We start from the raw sequence: 17,158 nt of genomic DNA, 5'->3' as shown, positions 1-17,158 counted from the left end.
GGCGCCCCCCGCAGCCCGGCGGGGCGGGGGGGTCCCGACGCTCCCCCCCCGGGGCCGGGGGTCCCGGCTCCCCCCGCGGCCGCGTGCCCCGTGGGGGGGGAGGGGGGGCGTGGGTCGCGCGTGGCCGCGGCCCCCCCCGTGGCGCGTGGGGGTCGGAGCGGTCGCGGGGGGCTGGGTTGGGGCCACCCGCGGCCGCTCCCCCCCCCCCGTGCCTCAGTTTCCCCCCCGCGGCGCCGTGGAAAGTCGGAAATTTCCAGTGCGTGGGGCCGGGGGGGGCAGGATGCCGGGGGGGGGGGGGCAGGATGCCGGGGGGGCCCCGGCGCCCTTATAACGCCCGGCCCGCGCCGCCCGCGCCGCCGCCGCCGCCATGCGAGGTAGGGCCCGCGCGGGGGGCTGCGGGCGGGGGGCGCGGGCGGGCCGGGGGCTGCGGGCGTGCAAGCGGCAGGCAGTGGGTGTGCAAGGGTGTCGGAGCGGGTGTGCACGCGTGGAAGGGTGGGCGGTGTGTGCACATACGTGTGTGCACATACGTGTGTGTGCACGTACGTGTGCGTGCAGGTGGGAGTGTGGCAGAGCGGGTGCTGTGGTGTGCAAGCACGGGGGGTGCACGTGCAAGCATGTGCAAGAGGTGGGTGCTGGTGGGAGCAGAGCTGTGTGCGTGCAAGTGTGGAGGAGCCTGCAGGAGTGAGAGTGTGTGTGAGTGTGTGTGTGTGTGTGTGCAATGCACGGGGTGTGCATGCGTGGGTGTGGGTGTGGAGGATCGTGCAGGGTGTGCGTGTGCGTGTGCAAGCAGGTGAGCGTGCAAGGAGGTTGGAGCACGGGGTGTGCAAAGGCGTGTGGTGTGCATGTGCGTGTGCAAGAGGGGGGGCTTGTGAATGTGTGTGCAGATGGGTGTGGGCATGCGTGTGCAAGCGTGTTGGGGCAGGTCTGTGCGTGTGCAAGCGTGTAGGAACATCAGAGGGAACGCGTGTGCACGCAGTCCTGCAGAGCAGGTGTGTGGGGGCAAAGCTGGGGGGTGGGCACGCGTGTGCACAGCTGTGAGCACGCAGGGTGTGCACGTGTGTGTATGCACACGTGGGCACAGCACGGTGCTTGTGCAAGCAGGTGGGAGCATGTTGGGGGGGGGGTGTGCACACTGAGTGTGCCACGGGAGCATGGATGTGCGCAGGGGCAGTGTGCAGGCGGGCGTGTGGCTGCAGCCGTGCGTGCGTGTGTGAGCACACGTGTGTGTGCAGATGCATGGCAGCGTGCACGGGAGCGTGCACATGCGTGTGCAAGCAGGAGAGCACCGTGAGCCACCAGTGCCCCGTGTGCACGAGCGTGCTGCGGTGTTGCACGGGTTGCGCAGCTCACACGAGCGTGTCGGCACACGTGACACCCCGACAGCGTGTTCCGGGGCACGCTTGGCTGTGCACACACACCAGGCTGTGCGCACGCGTGTGATGGCGTGTTGCCACTTGTGCATGCGTGTTGCGGCGTGTGCACACGCATTGCAGTGTGTCGCCGCCAGCACACACGTGTGAAGCGTGTGCACGCGTGTTGGGGGCTGCACGCGTGTCACCGCGTGTCCCAGCCGTGCGGCGGCCGCCGGCAGCCCCCTCCCCTCCCTGCGGCGGCGGCGCCGGGCGCCCCAGCACCCATGGGTGCCCCCCGCACCTGCGGGGCCGGGCACACGCGCGTTAGATGTGGTCGGTGCCAGCAGGTGCGTGGGGCCGGCGCAGGTGACGGGGACGGGGACGGGGACACGCAGGTGGCTCCGGGCAGCAGCCGCAGCCTCGCACGGGCGCAGAGCCACCGCCACCGCCACCCCCCCGGTCCCCGCCGCCGTCCCCGGCCACCCCCCGGTCCCAGCTCCGTCGGCACCGGGGACACCAAGGGTGCAGCTCCCCCGACTCCGCGTCCCCAAGGGGGGCCCCACGTCCCCACGGGGGCCCCGCGGCCCCACCGGCGGCCCCATGCCGGGGTTTTCTCCGCCGCCGCCGGTGCCACCCCCGCGTCTGGCCCGGGGCGGAGGGGACCCGGCCGCCGCCACCGCTGAGTCAGCGCCCAGCGGGTGGCAGGACCCCCGCCGGCGGCGAGGGCACGGGGGTCCCGTGGGTGCCGTGGGGGAAGCCCGGGGGGGTCCCGGGGCTCCGGGTCCTCGCCCGAGCCACTTCCCGCTGCGTCACGGCGTGTTGGCCCGTGCCGTGACGCGCCGGCCTGTGCCGTGGCGTGTTGGCCCGTGGCACGGCGTGTTTTGCCGTGACGTGTTGGGCTGCGCTGCGGTGTCGGGGGGTGGGAGCCCGGCCCCAATGTACCCCCCCCTTCACAGGGTCACTGGGTGCCCACGGGGACCAGAGCGTCCCCATGGGGCTGGTTGGTGCCAGCGGGTGCTGGCGGGGCTCACTGGGTGCTGGCGGGGCTCACTGGGAGCTGGTGGGGCTTACTGGGAGCTGCTGGGGCTCACTGGGAGCTCGTGGGGCTTACTGGGAGCTGCTGGGGCTCACTGGGTGCTGGCGGGGCTCACTGGGAGCTGGTGGGGCTTACTGGGAGCTGCTGGGGCTCACTGGGTGCTCGTGGGGCTCACTGGGAGCTGCTGGGGCTCACTGGGTGCTGGTGGGGCTTACTGGGAGCTGCTGGGGCTCACTGGGTGCTGGCGGGGCTCACTGGGTGCTGGCGGGGCTCACTGGGAGCTGGTGGGGCTTACTGGGAGCTGCTGGGGCTCACTGGGTGCTGGCAGGGCTCACTGGGAGCTCGTGGGGCTCACTGGGAGCCATGGGGTCCCCATGGGACTAACGGGTGCCTGTAGGGCTGCTGGGTGCTGGTGGGGCTCCATGGGACTGCTGGGTGCTGGTTGGTGCCTGGGGGGCTGGTGGCCACCAGCGGGTGCCCACACGGCCACCGGGTCCCCCACGAGGCCCATGGGTGCTCCTGGGTCCCCACAGGGCTCGGCGGGTGCCGGTGGGTGCCGGTGGCACCGGCGGATGCCAGCAGGTCCCCGTGGGGCTGGCGGGTCCTGGAGGGTCCCCGTGGCGCTGGCGGTGCCGGTGGATCCCCGGGGTGCCGGGGGGCACCCAGGGGTGCCGGGAGCAGCGGGTGCCGTGGGAGCAGCGGGTGCAGGCGGGTGCCGGGGGGTGGGCGGCCGGGCGAGACCTCGTCGACCTCTCGCCGGCGGTTCCCGGCAGGAGCGGCACCGAAACGGCGCTTCCTGGCAGCCGCCGGCACCGTTGAGTAATGCGGGCGCCGGGCCCGGCTGAGTCAAAGCCCCGAATTCCCAGGGCCCCTCCGGCCGCCGCCGCCGCGGGGGTCCCGGTGCCCAGCCCCGGATGCGAGGGCGGCCCCCCCCCCCCCGGCCCCAAAACTGGGTCGGGTGGAAAAAGCCGACGAAGCGGCTTCGGCCCCGGGAGGAAGAGGTGTGCGTGTGCGTGCGTGCACCGGCGCCCAGGAGCGTGCACGAGCCTTGGCGGGCGCGTTCTGGTGTGTGCAAGCGTGCGCAAGCGTGTGTGTGCATGTGGCAGCGTGTGCAAGTGCGCGTGACAAGCACAAGCATTTGTGTGCGTGTGTGTGCAGGCACAGGCATGTGCACGCTTGCACAAGTGCACGAGCGCGCACCAACTTGCAGGAGCGTGCACAAGCATTGGCAGGTTTGCCCAGCACTCTGCAAGTGTGCACAAGCGTGTGCATGTGTGTACCAGCGTGTGCGCGTGTGCGTGACACGCACAAGCATTTGTGTGTGTGTGCGTGCAAGCACGGGTGTGTGCAAGCTTGCACAAGTGCACGAGCGTGCGCCAGCTTGCAGGAGCATGCCCAGGTGTGCCTGGCTCTGTGAGCGTGCACACGCGTGTGCAAGGTGTGAGGAGCAGGCACGCGGGTGACGAGCTGGTGGCCCTGGGGGACCGGAGCCGTCCCCATCGCCCTCGCCGGGCTTTGGGGCTCCGGGTGCTGCTAACGAGGCCTCGCTAACGAGCTGCGATCCCGGTGCCTGCGCTGGGGGCTGGCAGGGGCTGGGGCACCCCCTGGGGCTGGGGTCGCGTCCCCCCCCTACCCCCCCGCAGTGTCCCCTTGGCTCTGGTGTCACCAGGGCTGGGTCATTTGCCCCCCCCAACACCCCCAGCCCCAGTGTCCCCCATCTGTGGTCCCTGGGGCAGCCTCTGTCCCCCGTGTCCCCACCCCTGGTGGCTCCGGTGTCCCCCACCCCGGTGTCCCCCGTCCCTGGGGGTCCCCATTCTTGGGTGTCCCCATTGCCCACCCCAGCGTCCCCATCCCCAGCGTCCCCCATCCCCAGCGTCCCCCAACCCCGGTGTCCCCATCCCCGGCGTCCCCATCCCCGTGTGCCCCCGACCCCGGCACCCCCCTCCCGTCCCCCCTCTCCGTGGGGCGCCCCACGGGCGCAGCGGGGCCGTGGCGGGCGGCGGGCGCCTTCCTGCGAGGTGGGGCCGTGTCCCAGTTGTGGCTTCGCCGGCGCTCGCTGCCGCTGCGGTTTCGGCAGCCGCCGGCCCCGGGCACCCCCGGACCCCCGCGCCCTGCAGGGCCCACCCTGGTGGGGACACGGGGGGCACCGGGGAGCCCATGGGGGGGGGGAATAGGGGCATGGGTGGGGGGGGGCAGAACCCCTCGGGGACATCCGAGGCCATGGGGGGGCTGTGAGAGCCAGAGGGGCCGCAGGAGCCCTTGGGTGCCACGTGAGGCCCTGGGGTGACACGTGAGCCCGCGAGGGACACGTACGCCTGTAGGGACATGTACGCATATAGGGACTGCGGGAGCCCGTAGGGACCGTGGGAGCCTATAGGGACTGTGGGGGCCTATAGGGACCACGAGAGCCTATAGGGACTGTGGGAGCCCATAGGGACCGTGCGCGTTCCTCTGGGCAGCGAGCGAACCCGTAAGTGACACGTGAGCCCTATGGGGCCACGGGAACCCGCAGGGCGAGGCGAGGCCGTGGGAGACGTGAGCCCGCAGGGAGCGCGGACGGCCACCGCGGCCACGTGAGCCCGCGCGGTGACACGCGCGGACCCACGAGGGACACGTGAGCCCGGTGGGGACACGTGAGGCCCTTGGGGACACCGGAGCCTACGTGGGACCTGCGAGCTCGCGTGGGGCAGCTGAGCCCACAGGGGCTGTGGGATCCTATAAGGGCCCCGTGAGCCCATAGGGGCTGTGGGATCCCACAGGGGCCGTTGGATGCCAAAGGGACCCCGTGAGCCCATAGGGGCCCTGTAAGCCCATCAGGGCCATGGGACCCCACCGGGGCCCTGTGAACCCAGAGGCACCCCGTGTGCCTGCTGGGGACGCGTGGTTCCCCGTGGGACGCAGGAGCCCCAGGGAGCGCACTCGGGCACCCAGGTGGCACGAGGGGGCCCGTAGGTGGCAGGCGGTCCTGTGGGTGAGCCCGTGGGGACCCCGTGAACCCAGGGGGGCCGTGGGCGCCCACGCGCTGCCTCCCGCCCGCAGCCCACATCGAGGTGATCCCCTGCAAGATCTGCGGGGACAAATCCTCGGGGATCCACTACGGCGTCATCACCTGCGAGGGCTGCAAGGTGAGCGGGCTGCGGGCGCGCGGGGGGCACCGGGGGCGCTGGTGGTGGCGTGGCGGTGCCCCCCGGCGTGGCGGTGCCCCCCGGCGTGGCGGTGACCCCCGGCGTTTTTGGTGACCCCCCCCCCCCGTGGCGGTGCCCCCCGGCGCAGGGCTTTTTCCGGCGCAGCCAGCAGGGCAGCCTGAGCTACGCCTGCAGCCGCCAGCAGAACTGCCCCATCGACCGCGCCAGCCGCAACCGCTGCCAGCACTGCCGCCTGCAGAAGTGCCTGCGCCTCGGCATGTCCCGCGACGGTGGGTGGCCCCCCCCCCGCGTGCCGCACCCCCCCCACCCAGTGGGGGGCACCCCCCCGTATCGCTGGGTGCACCCCCCCGAATCGCTGGGTGCACTCCTGTATAGCTGGGTGCACCCTGTATAGCTGGGTGCCCCCCATCATAGGGTCCCCCCCACTGCTGGGTGCCCCCCTATTGCTGGGTGCCCCCTCCAGCACCACTCCCCCCCCCCGACCCCCCCTGGGGCCCGTTTGCCAGCCCCGGGAAGGAGGCGGGGGGCCTGGAGGCAGCGGGGGTCCCGGGGGGGGCCACGTGCATGGGGCTGGAAAGCCGCGGTGCCGGGGCTATGTGGGGCTGGGGGTCGTGGGGGGGCACGCGCCCCCGCACCCACATGTGTCCCCACGTGTCCCCGCGTGTCCCCGCAGCCGTCAAGTTCGGCCGCATGTCCAAGAAGCAGCGGGACCGGCTGCACGCCGAGGTGCAGCAGCAGCTGGAGCAGCGGCAGCGGGAGCGGGCGGCCCAGGGGGGCGCTGCCTTCGCCCTGGGGCTGCCGGGGTGCTGCGGCCACCCCCTGCCCCCCGCCGGCACCCCGGGGTGCCCCGGGCCCTGCGAGGGAAGGGCCGGCTGCAGCCCCGGCACGGAGGCGGAGGGCGAGCGGCGGGAGGGCGCCACGCGGGACCGGGACCGGGACGGGGACGGGGACGGGGTCGGGGACGGGGACAGGGACGGCCCCGACCTGTGCCCGCGCCCCGACGTCGGCAGCGGCCTGGAGTCGCCCACCTGCTCCGGGATGGAGATCGGTGAGTCGCCGGGCTGGGGCTGGCACCCGTGGGTGCCACAAAGTGGTGGCACATGTCCCTGTCGCCCGTGGGTGCTCGGTGGTGGTGGGACCTGGCCCCATCACCCACGGGTGCCACGAACTGCTGGGAGCCGGCACCCACGGGTGCTCGGTGGCGGGGCAGCCGGCCCCGCGGGTCCCCGTGGGGGGGCTGCCCCCAGCCGTGCCCCCCCCCCCCACCGTCCCGGTGCCCGCAGAGCTGCTGGCCCAGGACGTGCTGCGGTCGCACCGCGAGACCTCGCAGCCGCGCGCCGAGGAGCTGCAGCAGCGCCGCTGGGACACCTTCAGCCGCGAGGAGGTCTGCGCCTACCAGAGGAAGGTGAGACCCCCCCCCCACCCCGGGGGGCGCTGGGGGGGGGATGCGGGGGGCGCTGGGGGGCCGCGGGGTGACGGAGGGGGGCCGCAGCCCATGCAGGAGATGTGGGAGCGCTGCGCCGGCCGCCTCACCGAGGCCATCCAGCACGTGGTGGAGTTCGCCAAGCGCCTGCGCGGCTTCATGGAGCTGTGCCAGAACGACCAGATCGTCCTCCTCAAGGCTGGTACGGCCCCCCCAGACCCCCCCCCCAGGCCCCCCGGAGCCCCCGGCACCCGGGGGTGACTCGGTCCCTGCAGCCTGCGGCGGGGTGGCCCCGAGGGATTGGGGTGGTCCCGGCAGGGGGGGTGGTGGTGGGTGCTACGGGGTGCTCTGGTCCCAGCGGGGTGGTGGGGAGAGCCCCCAGGGGCCATGGGGACCCTGCTGGGGAGGTGGCGGTCCCCAGGGTCCCAGTGGGGAGGTGGCATCCCCGAGGGACCCCCTGGGGAGGTGGCAGTCCCATGGGTCCTATCTGGGAGGTGGTGTCCCCGAGGGTCCCCCTGGGGAGGTGGCAGTCCCCAAAGGCTGCTGCCACAGGGGCACCCCCCCGCCCCCCCAAGCCGCACCGTGGGGCCCTGGCTTGGGACCCCCCGGTGCCACCGTCCCCGTCCCTGTCCCCGTCCCCGTCCCCGTCCCCGTCCCCCCCGCGCTGGCAGGCGCCATGGAGGTGGTGCTGGTGCGCATGTGCCGGGCCTTCAACCCCGACAACCGGACCGTCCTCTTCGAGGGCAAGTACGCGGGCACGGAGCTCTTCAGGTCCCTGGGTAGGGACGGGGACACGGGGGGGACGCGGAGGGGACGCGGAGGGGACGCGGGGGGGACCGTGCCCCCGGGGGGGGGCCGCTGACGAGGGCTCCCCCCAGGCTGCCACGAGCTCGTCGGCTCCATCTTCGACTTCGCGCAGAGCCTGTGCGCGCTGCGCCTCTCGGAGAGCGAGGTGGCCTTCCTCTGCGCCATCGTCCTCATCAACGCCAGTGAGGGACCCGCGCCCCCCAAACCCCCCTGGCCTTTGCCCAAATCCCCGCCCTTTTGTCCCAAAGCGGGGGGGGAGGGGGGCACCATGGCCCCACACGGTCCCTGTGGGGTCCCCACCCTGCGGCTCCCTGGGCCTGGCCGGGCACTGCTGCCGCTCCCAGCCCCTGTCCCATCCCTGTCCCTGTCCCTGTCCCTGTCCCGTTGTCCCCATCGCTGCGCTCGTCCCACCCTGTCATGGTCCCAGCGCTGTCCCCATCCTTGTCACCAGCCCCGTCCCCATCCCAAACCTGTCCCTGTCCCCATCCTTGTCCATCTCCAGCCCTGTCCCCACCCTGTCCCCCTGCTCACCACATCCTGTCCCCATCCCCGTCCCCATCCTCGTCCTGTCCCTGTCCCCACCCTGTCCCTGTCCCCATCCCACCCCGTCCCCATCCTTACCCCGTCCCTGTCCCCACCCTGTCCCCATCCCATCCTCACCCTGTCCCCGTCCCCATCCCATTCCCGTCCCCGTCCCCCCCGTCCCCGCCTGCCACCCACGTGCCGGTGCCGTGTCCGCAGACCGCCCGTGGCTGCAGGAGCAGGCGAAGGTGGCGCGGCTGCGGGGGCGCCTGGAGGTGGCCTTCCGCCTGCTGCTGCGCCGCACCCACCGCGAGGGGCTGCTGGCCAGGGTGCGGGCGGGGGCACGGGGGGCATGGGGGGGCACCGGGGGGGGCACGGGCATGGGGGTGTCGTGGGATGTGTGTGTGTGTGGGGGTGACACGGGCATGAGGGGGCTAGGGGGTGCTATAGGGGGGTGCTGGGGGGCATGGGGGGTCATTGGGGGGGGGGAACGTGGTTGTGGGGGGGCGTCCTGGGACATGGGGCCTTGTGGGGGGGGGTCAGAGGGGTGCCACGGGACGTGGGACATCGTGGGGGGGGCCATAGGGGTGCCACAGAGGTGCCGTGGGGGCGTCCTGGGACATGGGGTGTGATGGGGGGGTCAGAGGGGTGCCGTGGGGGGGTGCCGTGGGACACGGGGGGGTCGTGGGGGGTGCCCCGGCCATAGCATGGGCCGCGGGACGTGGAGGGGGCCACGGGGGTTCCACGTTGCCAGGCCACCGGGGCACGGGGGGGTGACATGTGCCGTGTCGCGGTCACCCCACGGGTGTCCCCCCCCCCCGTGACACGCGTGCCCCCCCCCCCCAGCTGCCGCCCGCGGGCCGCCTGCGGGCGCTGTGCTCGCAGCACGTGGAGCAGCTCCAGGCCTTCCGCCGCCTGCACCCGGGGGCGCTGCCCGCCGCCTTCCCCCCGCTCTACCGGGAGCTCTTCGCCGCCGACGCCGAGGCCCCCGGCCCCCGCTGAGCCCCCCCCGGGACCCCCCCGGGACCCCCCTCCCCCGGGGGCTGCGCGGGGGGGCAATAAAGGATTTGGGGGGTGAAATGGCGCCGCCGTGGGGTTTGTCACGCGTGGGGGGGGGGCGTGGGGGGCTCAGGGGGGCACCGGGAGGACCGCAGGGGGCGGGCCGGGGGCGGGGGGGCGCGGGGGGGCGCGGGGGGGGCGCGGGGAGGCCGCGGGGCCGCGCCACGCGTGGGGCCCCCACGCCCCGCCCCCGGCCGTCGGGGCGGGCCCGGCGCCCCCCCCGCCGCTCGCCCATTGGCTGCGGCGGGGCCCCCGCGCGCCTCCCATTGGCCGCTTCATTCCAAGGCAGGTGCGAGGCCCCGCCTCCTTTCCTCGCCCCCCTCCCCTCCGATTGGCGGGGCGGGGGCGGAGCGGCGCGCTGATTGGTGGGCGGCCGGGCGGGGGGCGGGGCTGGCGGCGGCGGGGAGCGGGAGCGGGAGGCGGCGGCGGCGGCCGGGAGCGGAGCGGGCGCGGCCCCCCCCCTACCCACCCCCCGGTCCTGTCCCGGGGCCGGTGCCGGTGCCGGGGCCATGGCGGCGCGCGGCGGGCTGAGCGCCCTGCAGAAGGCGGCCGTGCTGCTGGGCCTGCCCGCGGGCGCTGCCGTGCTGTACGTCGTGTACCGGCGGTACCGCGAGGGCCGAGGTGCGTGCGGCGGGACCGGGCAGCGGGGACCCCCCCCCCCTTAGGGACCCCCCTTGGGAATCCCCCCCCCTCCCTCTAGGCACCCCCCGCCCCCGTGGGGACCCCCCCGCTCCCCCCCCTTTTGGGTCCCCTCCTTTTGGGGACCCCCCTTCCATTTGGGCCCCACCGCCCTCCCCTTGGGGACCCCCCTTTAGGGCACCCCCCCCCTTTTGGGGACCCCCCCCTCACCTTTGAGGACCCCCTCTCCCTTGGGGACCCTTCCCTTTGGGCTCCCCTCCCCCTTTGGGGACCCCCCTCCTCTTTGGGGACCCCTCCCTTAGGGACCCCCCTCCCCTTTGGAGACCCCCCTTTTTGCCCCCCCCGGCCCCTCCACTACATCCCCCTCTGCTCCCCCCTCCCCCTTGGGGACCCCTCTCCTCTTGGGGATCCCTCCCTAGGACCCCCTTCCCCCTTTGGGCACCTCCCTCCCCTTGAGGACCCCCCTTTTGGGCACCCCCCCTTTTGGGGACCCCTCTCTCCTTTGGAGACCCTTCCTTAGAGACCCCCCCTCCCCTTGGAGACACCCCCCCTTGGGGACCCTCTCACCTTTGGGACCCCTTCCTTAGAGACCCCCCCTCCCCTTGGAGACCCCCCCCCTTGGGGACCCCCCTCTTCCCCCTTGGGGACACCTCCCTTGGGTGGGACCCCCCCCTTCCCCCTGGGGGATCTCCCCCTTTCCCCCCCCCCCCTCACGGTGCCGCCGTGCCCAGAGGAGCGGGCGACCTTCGTGGGCGACGAGGAGCTGGAGGCCGAGGTGCGGGTGCCGCGGGCGGCCGTCAAGGCCCTCATCGGGCGGAAGGGAGCCACCATCAGGAAGGCGAGCACCCCCCGGCGGGGGGCTGGGGGGGGGCCGGGGGGCCTCCCGGGGAGCCCCGGGGCTGACACCCCCCCCCCCCCGCCGGTGCCCGCAGCTGCGGCAGGAGACGGGGGCGCGCATCGACGTGGAGGAGGAGGAGGAGGAGGCGGGCGAGGAGCGGCTGCTGCTCATCGCGGGCTCCCCGGGGCAGGTGTGCCGCGCCCAGGCCGCCGTGCGCCGCGTCGTGGCCGACAGCGCCCCGGTGCTGGAGCAGCTCCGCGTGCCCCACACGGCCGTCGGCAGGATCATCGGTACCCGCCCGCGGCGCCGCGGGGGCCGGGAACGGGGCTGGGGGCTCCGCTGCTTCCCACGGGGCTGGGGGCGGCCGGGACCGGGGGCCATGGGACCGGGGGCCATGGGATCGGAGGCCACGGGACCAGGGTCTATGGGACCAGGGGCTAAGGGACCAGGGCCTATGGGACCAGGGGCCATGGGACCAGAGAATAAGGGAAGTGGGGGCTATGGGATCGGAGGCCACGGACCAGAGGATAAGGGAACCGGAGGCTAAAGGACTGGGGGCTGGCTACAGGACCGGGGCCTATGGGACCAGGGGCTATGGGACCAGAGGATAAGGGGACCAGGGGGCCACGGGACCGGAGGCCACGGGACCGGGGACTACGGGACCGGGACTACGGGACCGGGGACTACGGGACCGGGGACTACGGGACCGGGGACTACGGGACCGGGGGCTAAGGGACCGGGGGCTAAGGGACCGGGGGCTATGGGACCAGAGGCTACAGGACCAGAGATAAGGGAACTGGGGGCTTTGGGATCGGAGGCCACGGGGACCGGGGACTACGGGACCAGAGGATAAGGGAACCGGAGGCTACGGGACTGGGGCTACGGGACCGGGGCCTATGGGACCAGGGGCTATGGGACCAGAGGATAAGGGGACCAGGGGCTACGGGACTGGGGGGCCATGGGATCAGAGGCCACGGGACCAGGGTCTACGGGACCAGAGGATAAGGGGACCGGGGCCTATGGGACCAGGGGCTATGGGACCAGAGAATAAGGGAAGTGGGGGCTATGGGATCGGAGGCCACGGGACCAGGACTACGGGACCAGAAGGTAAGGGAACCGGGGGCTAAGGGACCGGGGGCTACGGGACCGGGGACTATGGGTCCGGGGGCTACGGGACAGAGAATAAGGAAACTGGGGGCTATGGGATTGGAGGCCATGGGACCGGGGGCTACGGGACCAGAGGCTACAGGACCGGAGCCTCCGTGGGGAGCAGGAGCCGTGGCCCCGGGGCTGGAAGTGGTGGCAAACCCCAGCCCCGGGGGCTCTGCGTCCCGCAGGCCGCGGCGGCGAGACGGTGCGGAGCATCTGCCAGAGCTCGGGGCCAAGGTGCTGTGCGAGCGCAAGGCCGAGGCCGGCCTGGCCCGACGCGGCTCATCCGCCTCTCGGGACGCGGCGGGAGGTGGCGGCCGCCAAGGTGAGCGGCGCCGGTGGGGCCGGCGCGGCCCCGGGGCTGGCACGGGCGCGGAGCCCACCGTGCCCCGTCCCCGCAGAAGCTGATCATGGAGAAGCTGCTGGAGGACGACGCCTTTCGGAAGGAGCTGGCCCGGGCGCGGCGGCGCGGGGCCTCCGCAAGCAGCCCCTGGGCAGCCGGAGGGAGCCGGAGCTGCTGCCTGGAGGGACCCCCGAGCACGGGGCTGGGGACGGGGGCACGCTCGGTGGGCGTCGCTGCGCTGCTGGGTGAGGGTCCCTCCGAGGAGCCCGGGGAGAGAGCGAGGCCCCCGGAGGAGCTGGCGGCGGGGGCGGACGTCGTGGTGCCCGAAATTCGAAGGTACGAGACGGGGTGCCTCGGGGCGTAACGGGGGGTCCGCGCCGGGGGAGCGGGTTGGCGGGGGGCCCGGGGGGAGCTGCGAAGTGCTGGGGCCCGTCTGAGTGTCCCGGGGGGGCTCCGTGCCCCCCGGCCCGGCTCAGGGCGCCCAGCGGGAGCTGCACGAGTTCCCCGGGGGCTCCGGGGTGCGTCCCGGCGGGCGACCCAGCGCTCAGCTCCTGCCCTCGCTCCCCCCGGGGCTCCCGGCTCCTGTCCCGCAGTTCCCCAGCCCCGAGTTCAGCTTCCCCGCGGCTGACCCCCTCGAGGTTTACGTCTCGGCCGCCGAGAACCCCGACCACTTCTGGGTGCAGCTGGTCGGCGAGCGCAGCCTGCAGCTGGACAAGCTGACGGCCGAGATGTCGCACTACTACGAGGGCAGCGGCCGCGCGGTGAGACCCTGGGGGGGGCACCGGCCCCCCCGCATCCCCCCCCCCCCCGGTGCGCCCCGGCCCCCCGGGACGTGTCGCTCGCCGTCCCCGCAGGCGGAGCTGGCGGCCGTGCAGGGCGGGGGACATCGTGGCCGCTCCCCTACGGGGGACGGCAGCGAGTGGTACCGGGGCGCGGGTGCTGGGCGCGCTGCCCGGCGGCGGCTGGGACCTGTACTACGTGGACTTCGGGGACAACGGCGAGGCGCCGCCAGCCGCGCTGCGAGCCCTGCGGTGAGCGCAGCCCGGGGAGGGGGGGGGGCGCGGAGCTGGGGCGGGCCGCGGGGCCGCGGCTCAACGGCCCCCCCGGAGCCCGCGGGGGGCTCGCGGCCGCCCTGGGGGAGGGGGCTCTGCGGGGCGCCGGGGGGTGCGCAGCAGCCCCGGGGAGCGGGGCAGCCCCCCCGGGGAGGCTGCGTGGGATCAGCCCGGCTTTTCCACCCCCCCCCCCCAGGAGCGATTTCCTGAGCCTCCCCTTCCAGGCCATCGAGTGCAGCCTGGCCGGCGTCGTGCCCGTGGGTGAGTGGGGAAGGGGCGCGGGGGGGGGGAGGGCCGAAGGCTCCGGGTCCGGCCCCATAACCAGACCCCGCTCCGTGGGGCCCCCCCCCGGCCCTTCCCGCAGGCGCCGAGTGGGCCGAGGCGGCGCTGGACGCCTTCGAGCGCCTGACGCACTGCGCGCAGCTGGAAGCCGCTGCTGGCCAGCGTCTGCAGCTACGGCCGGCGGGGGCCCCGCACGTGGCCGCGCGTCTCGCTGCGCGACGAGGTCAGCCCCGACCCCAAACTCCTCGGCCCGGCCTCCCGCCGCCCCCCCCCCCCCGATCCCCCCCCCCGTGCCCCAGCCCCGTTCTCGGCCCCGTGCAGGACCTCGACGTCGGCGCGGAGCTGGTGCGGCTGGGCCACGCTGCGCCGCGGCCGCGGGGAGGAAGAGGAGGAGGAGGAGGAGCGGGAGGAAGAGGAGGAGGGGGAGGAAGAGGAGGCAGCAGGGGATGAAGCGCTGCGGTGGGGGACGGAGACCCCGGTGAGAGGACCCGTGGCGGGGCGGGAGGGGGCGGCTGCTGGGGGGCGTCCCGGTGCGCTCACCCCTACGTCAGGTTGGGGGCTCAGTTTTGGGGAGCCCCCGTCGTGTTTTGGGGGGCCCCCATCGTTTTTGGGGGGGCCCCGTCGTTTTGGGGGGTTGGCCCCCTCTGCCTGGGGAGGACCCACGCGGGGTCCTGTGCCCAGGTCCGGGCCCCCAGCCCAGGAAGGGCGCAGGACAAGCCCCGGGGGGGGCCACAAAGGTGCTCGGGGGCTGCGGCGTCTCCCCTGCCAGGAGAGGCTGCGGGAGCTGGGGGCTGAGCCCTGGGGGTGCCCAGGACCGGGCCGGATGAGGCCCTGGGCCCCCTGACCCTAGGCAGGGGGTTGGGATGGGGGGGGCTGTGGGGTCCTCTCCCCCCCCCGCCCCCCCCCCCCCCCCGAGCCGGTGCGGGGCCGGGGCCCGGTAACACGGCTCTTCCCCGACAGGAGGACGGCGCCTGCGTGTCCCTCGAGAGCCCCCCGGAGCCCCCGGGGCAGCCCCAGCGAGGCGCCCCCCACCCTGGCGCCCCCCACCCCGTCCTGCCTCAGCCCCCCAGGTGAGCAGCACCCGGGCAGGGCCGGCCCCGATCCCCGGGGGAGGAGGAGGAGGAGGAGGAAGGCAGAGCCCCGCCAGGCACGGGGGGGCTGCAGCTGGGGCTGGGGGCTGCGGGACGGGGGGGGTCCCTCACCCTAAACCCGGGGAGCCTCGGGGAGGGCTGAGCCCCCTGGGGGTGTCCCCCAGGGGCCTGGGGGCTGGCTGTGGTGTCACCCTGCGGGGTCGTCCCCGGCGAGCAGGAGCAGGGGGGGGGGGCTCCTGGGGTCAGGGCCTGTGAGGGGTGGAAGGGGCCTGGGCGTGCCCCAGCTGCATTTTGGGGTGGGGGGGGTCCCGGGGCGGGGGGTCCCCTTCTCAACCCCCCTTTTCTCTGCAGAAGGCGGCCCCGTGTCCGGCAGCGGCGCCGTCCCGGTGCCGGAGGGGAGCTCCCCGTGACGGCCCCGGGGGCAGGAGGCGGCCGGGCGCCCTCGGGTGGGTTCCCCCCGCTCCCCCCGTTCCCGCCCGGGCTGGGCTGAGCCGGGGGGGGCCGTGCTCTCACCCCCCCCCCCAATTTCTCTTCTCTCCCAGGGGTCGGGGTGCCGGCGCCGGAGGAAAGCCGCGGTCCAGGGAGAAATTGGGGCCGCTGGGAGCGGTGCGGGTGCCCCCAGAGCGCCTCCCCGGGGCGGCGGGGGCTCCCCGCCGTGCTGTCCCTGCTGTCCCGGGCCCGGGGGGGAGCTCAACGGCCGCCGGCACCACCTCGGGCCCGTCGTTGGCCCCGCGCGGTTGCGTTTTGTTGTTGTTGTCGCCCCGGCCCCGTTCTGTGGCGTGGGGAAAAAACGGTTCTGGGTTCCTGAGTCAATAAAGTTCGGTTCTGGGCAACGTGCGGGGCCGAGCCGGGGTGGGAGGGGGGCACGGGGCCGTTTTACCGGATTACCGCAGGGCCCCAACCGGTGCCACCGGGGGACGGCAGCGCCGGGCTGTGCCCCGTGCCGTGGGTGGCACCGAGGCCTCACGGAACCTTCCGGTGGCACCGGCACCGCCACACGCGGTCGGGGCGTGAAGGCACGCGGCCTGCTCCCGGCCCATGCCTGAGCCCCGGTGCGGGGGCAGCCGGTACCGGGCAGCCCGCGGGGTGAGGGCGCTGGGGCAGCCCCGGTGTGTGCGGGGCCAGGCCCTTGGGATCGGCCTGGTCCCAGTCACAGTGGCCCCAGGCTGTAACGGCGCCTCCGGTGCCTCCGGTGCCTCCGTCCCGGGGCTTCCCCCGCCGGGACCTGGGGCCTCCGGGATGAACCGGGACGGGGCAGCGAAGCCGCTGCGGGGATGCGGGTCCCCGGGGGAAGGTCCCCGGGGGGGGGGGGGGGGGGGGCGAGGGGGCGGTGTCCCGGTAGGCGGCACCGGGCGCAGGCGCGCGGCGGGCAGCCCCCGGTGGGGTCCTCGCGCCCCGCGAGCAGCCCGCCTGGGGGGGGGGGGGGGGGGTCGTTCTGCGCAGGCGCGGCGCTCCCAGAGCTCAGGCGCGCGGCGGGGCAGCCCCAGCGCGGTCCTAGGGCGCAGGCGCGCGGCGGGGCAGCCCCGCGGAGGGGGTCCTCGGGGTCCTCGCGGCGCCGGCTGGGGGCGGCCATGTTGGGCCCGGCGGCGGGCGGGGGGCTGCGGGCTGGCGGCGGGGCGGGCCCTGAGCCGGGCCCTGAGCCTCAGCCACGGCCGGGTGAGGGCCGGGGGGGCCGCGGGGCTCCGGGGGGCTGGGAGCGGCCCGGCCTGACCCGTTCCGCCCGGTTCCGTCCCCCCCCGCAGGGCACGGTGGTGGTGGAGCGCTGGTGGCCGGTGCCGCTGAGCCGGGAGGGGCGGGCGCCGCGCCTGCACCCCCGGCGGCACCCGCGTGTACCGGCTGCTGGAGGACGGCAAGCACCTGCCCAAGGCCGACCTGGAGCTCATCCTCACGCGGGCCGTGCAGGGTACGGCGGGCGGTGGGGACGGGGGGGGGGCGGAGGTGGGCCCCGGCCGCTACCGGGGGTCGGAACCCCCCCGGTGGGGCCCGGCCGCGGACCCGGGACCGGTCCGGGCTCGGCCCCGGGGCTCAGCGGGGTTGGGGTGTCCCCGCCGGGGGGTTAGGGTGTCCCCCGGGCTGCCCCTCACGCCGCCCCCCCCCCCCAGGGCTGGGGACCCGCGGCGACACCGTGTTCGTGAAGAAATCGGTGGGGCGCAACAAGCTCCTGCCCCAGGGGCTCGCCGTGTACGCCTCGCCCGAGAACAAGAAGCTGTTCGAGGAGGAGAGGCAGGTGAGGGTGGCAGCCCCCCCGTTAAGCCCCCCCCGTTACCGAGCCCCCGTGCGGGGCAGGGGGGGCGCCGGAGGGGCCGCGGGGGCACGGCCGTGAGGGGCCCTGGTCCCGGTCCCGGCCCCCTCCTGAGCCCCCTCCTCGGCCCCGTCTCTCGCAGCAGCACCAGGCGGGGAAGCTGGAGGCGACGCAGAC

The 17,158-nt window shown here is 75.0% G+C and overlaps 3 protein-coding genes across 4 annotated transcripts; all 3 read left to right on the top strand.

Moving 5' to 3' along the window:
• The first annotated feature begins 291 nt into the window (after positions 1 to 291).
• LOC308183526 (nuclear receptor ROR-gamma-like) lies at positions 292 to 9,357 on the top strand. Of its 2 annotated transcripts, XM_080569721.1 has the most exons (10): positions 292 to 374; positions 5,428 to 5,513; positions 5,662 to 5,803; positions 6,208 to 6,582; positions 6,818 to 6,939; positions 7,027 to 7,159; positions 7,629 to 7,736; positions 7,836 to 7,946; positions 8,506 to 8,615; positions 9,133 to 9,357. In XM_080569721.1, the coding sequence occupies exons 1-10, from the start codon at positions 368 to 370 to the stop codon at positions 9,286 to 9,288; spliced, it is 1,350 nt and encodes a 449-aa protein (XP_080425847.1). In that variant the 5' UTR covers positions 292 to 367; the 3' UTR covers positions 9,289 to 9,357. The 2 variants fall into 2 exon arrangements, with proteins under 2 accessions (XP_080425847.1, XP_080425848.1); XM_080569722.1 differs by lacking the exon at positions 7,629 to 7,736.
• Positions 9,358 to 9,731: 374 nt separating this feature from the next.
• LOC308183531 (tudor and KH domain-containing protein-like) lies at positions 9,732 to 14,713 on the top strand. Its single transcript, XM_080569726.1, is given in 19 exon segments — positions 9,732 to 9,966; positions 10,716 to 10,822; positions 10,917 to 11,112; positions 12,160 to 12,195; positions 12,198 to 12,239; positions 12,242 to 12,262; positions 12,265 to 12,296; positions 12,373 to 12,430; positions 12,433 to 12,537; positions 12,753 to 13,075; positions 13,169 to 13,186; positions 13,188 to 13,220; positions 13,223 to 13,243; positions 13,245 to 13,345; positions 13,563 to 13,627; positions 13,731 to 13,786; positions 13,788 to 13,871; positions 13,970 to 14,126; positions 14,609 to 14,713. Coding segments are annotated over 18 exon segments (1,539 nt in total). The 5' UTR covers positions 9,732 to 9,854; the 3' UTR covers positions 14,099 to 14,126; positions 14,609 to 14,713.
• Positions 14,714 to 15,777: 1,064 nt separating this feature from the next.
• LOC308183530 (large ribosomal subunit protein bL9m-like) lies at positions 15,778 to 17,156 on the top strand (the record flags this gene model as incomplete). The annotated part of the gene is given in 6 exon segments (XM_080569725.1): positions 15,778 to 15,825; positions 16,183 to 16,395; positions 16,482 to 16,562; positions 16,564 to 16,642; positions 16,842 to 16,966; positions 17,124 to 17,156. Coding segments are annotated over 6 exon segments (579 nt in total), but the record flags the coding sequence as incomplete, so codon positions are not given.
• Positions 17,157 to 17,158: the final 2 nt, after the last annotated feature.

Source organism: Anser brachyrhynchus (genome assembly GCF_964034855.1).
Source record: "Anser brachyrhynchus genome assembly, chromosome: 28".
Lineage (NCBI taxonomy): Eukaryota > Metazoa > Chordata > Aves > Anseriformes > Anatidae > Anser > Anser brachyrhynchus.
This window is presented reverse-complemented; position numbering and strand designations above follow the sequence as displayed.

What these genes read in the sequence shown, in the direction of transcription:
- LOC308183526 (XM_080569721.1), top strand. An exon ending in TCACCTGCGAGGGCTGCAAG is followed by an intron (nt 5,514 to 5,661) that starts GTGAGCGGGCTG and finishes CCCCCGGCGCAG; the next exon opens with GGCTTTTTCCGGCGCAGCCA. An exon ending in GATCGTCCTCCTCAAGGCTG is followed by an intron (nt 7,160 to 7,628) that starts GTACGGCCCCCC and finishes CCGCGCTGGCAG; the next exon opens with GCGCCATGGAGGTGGTGCTG.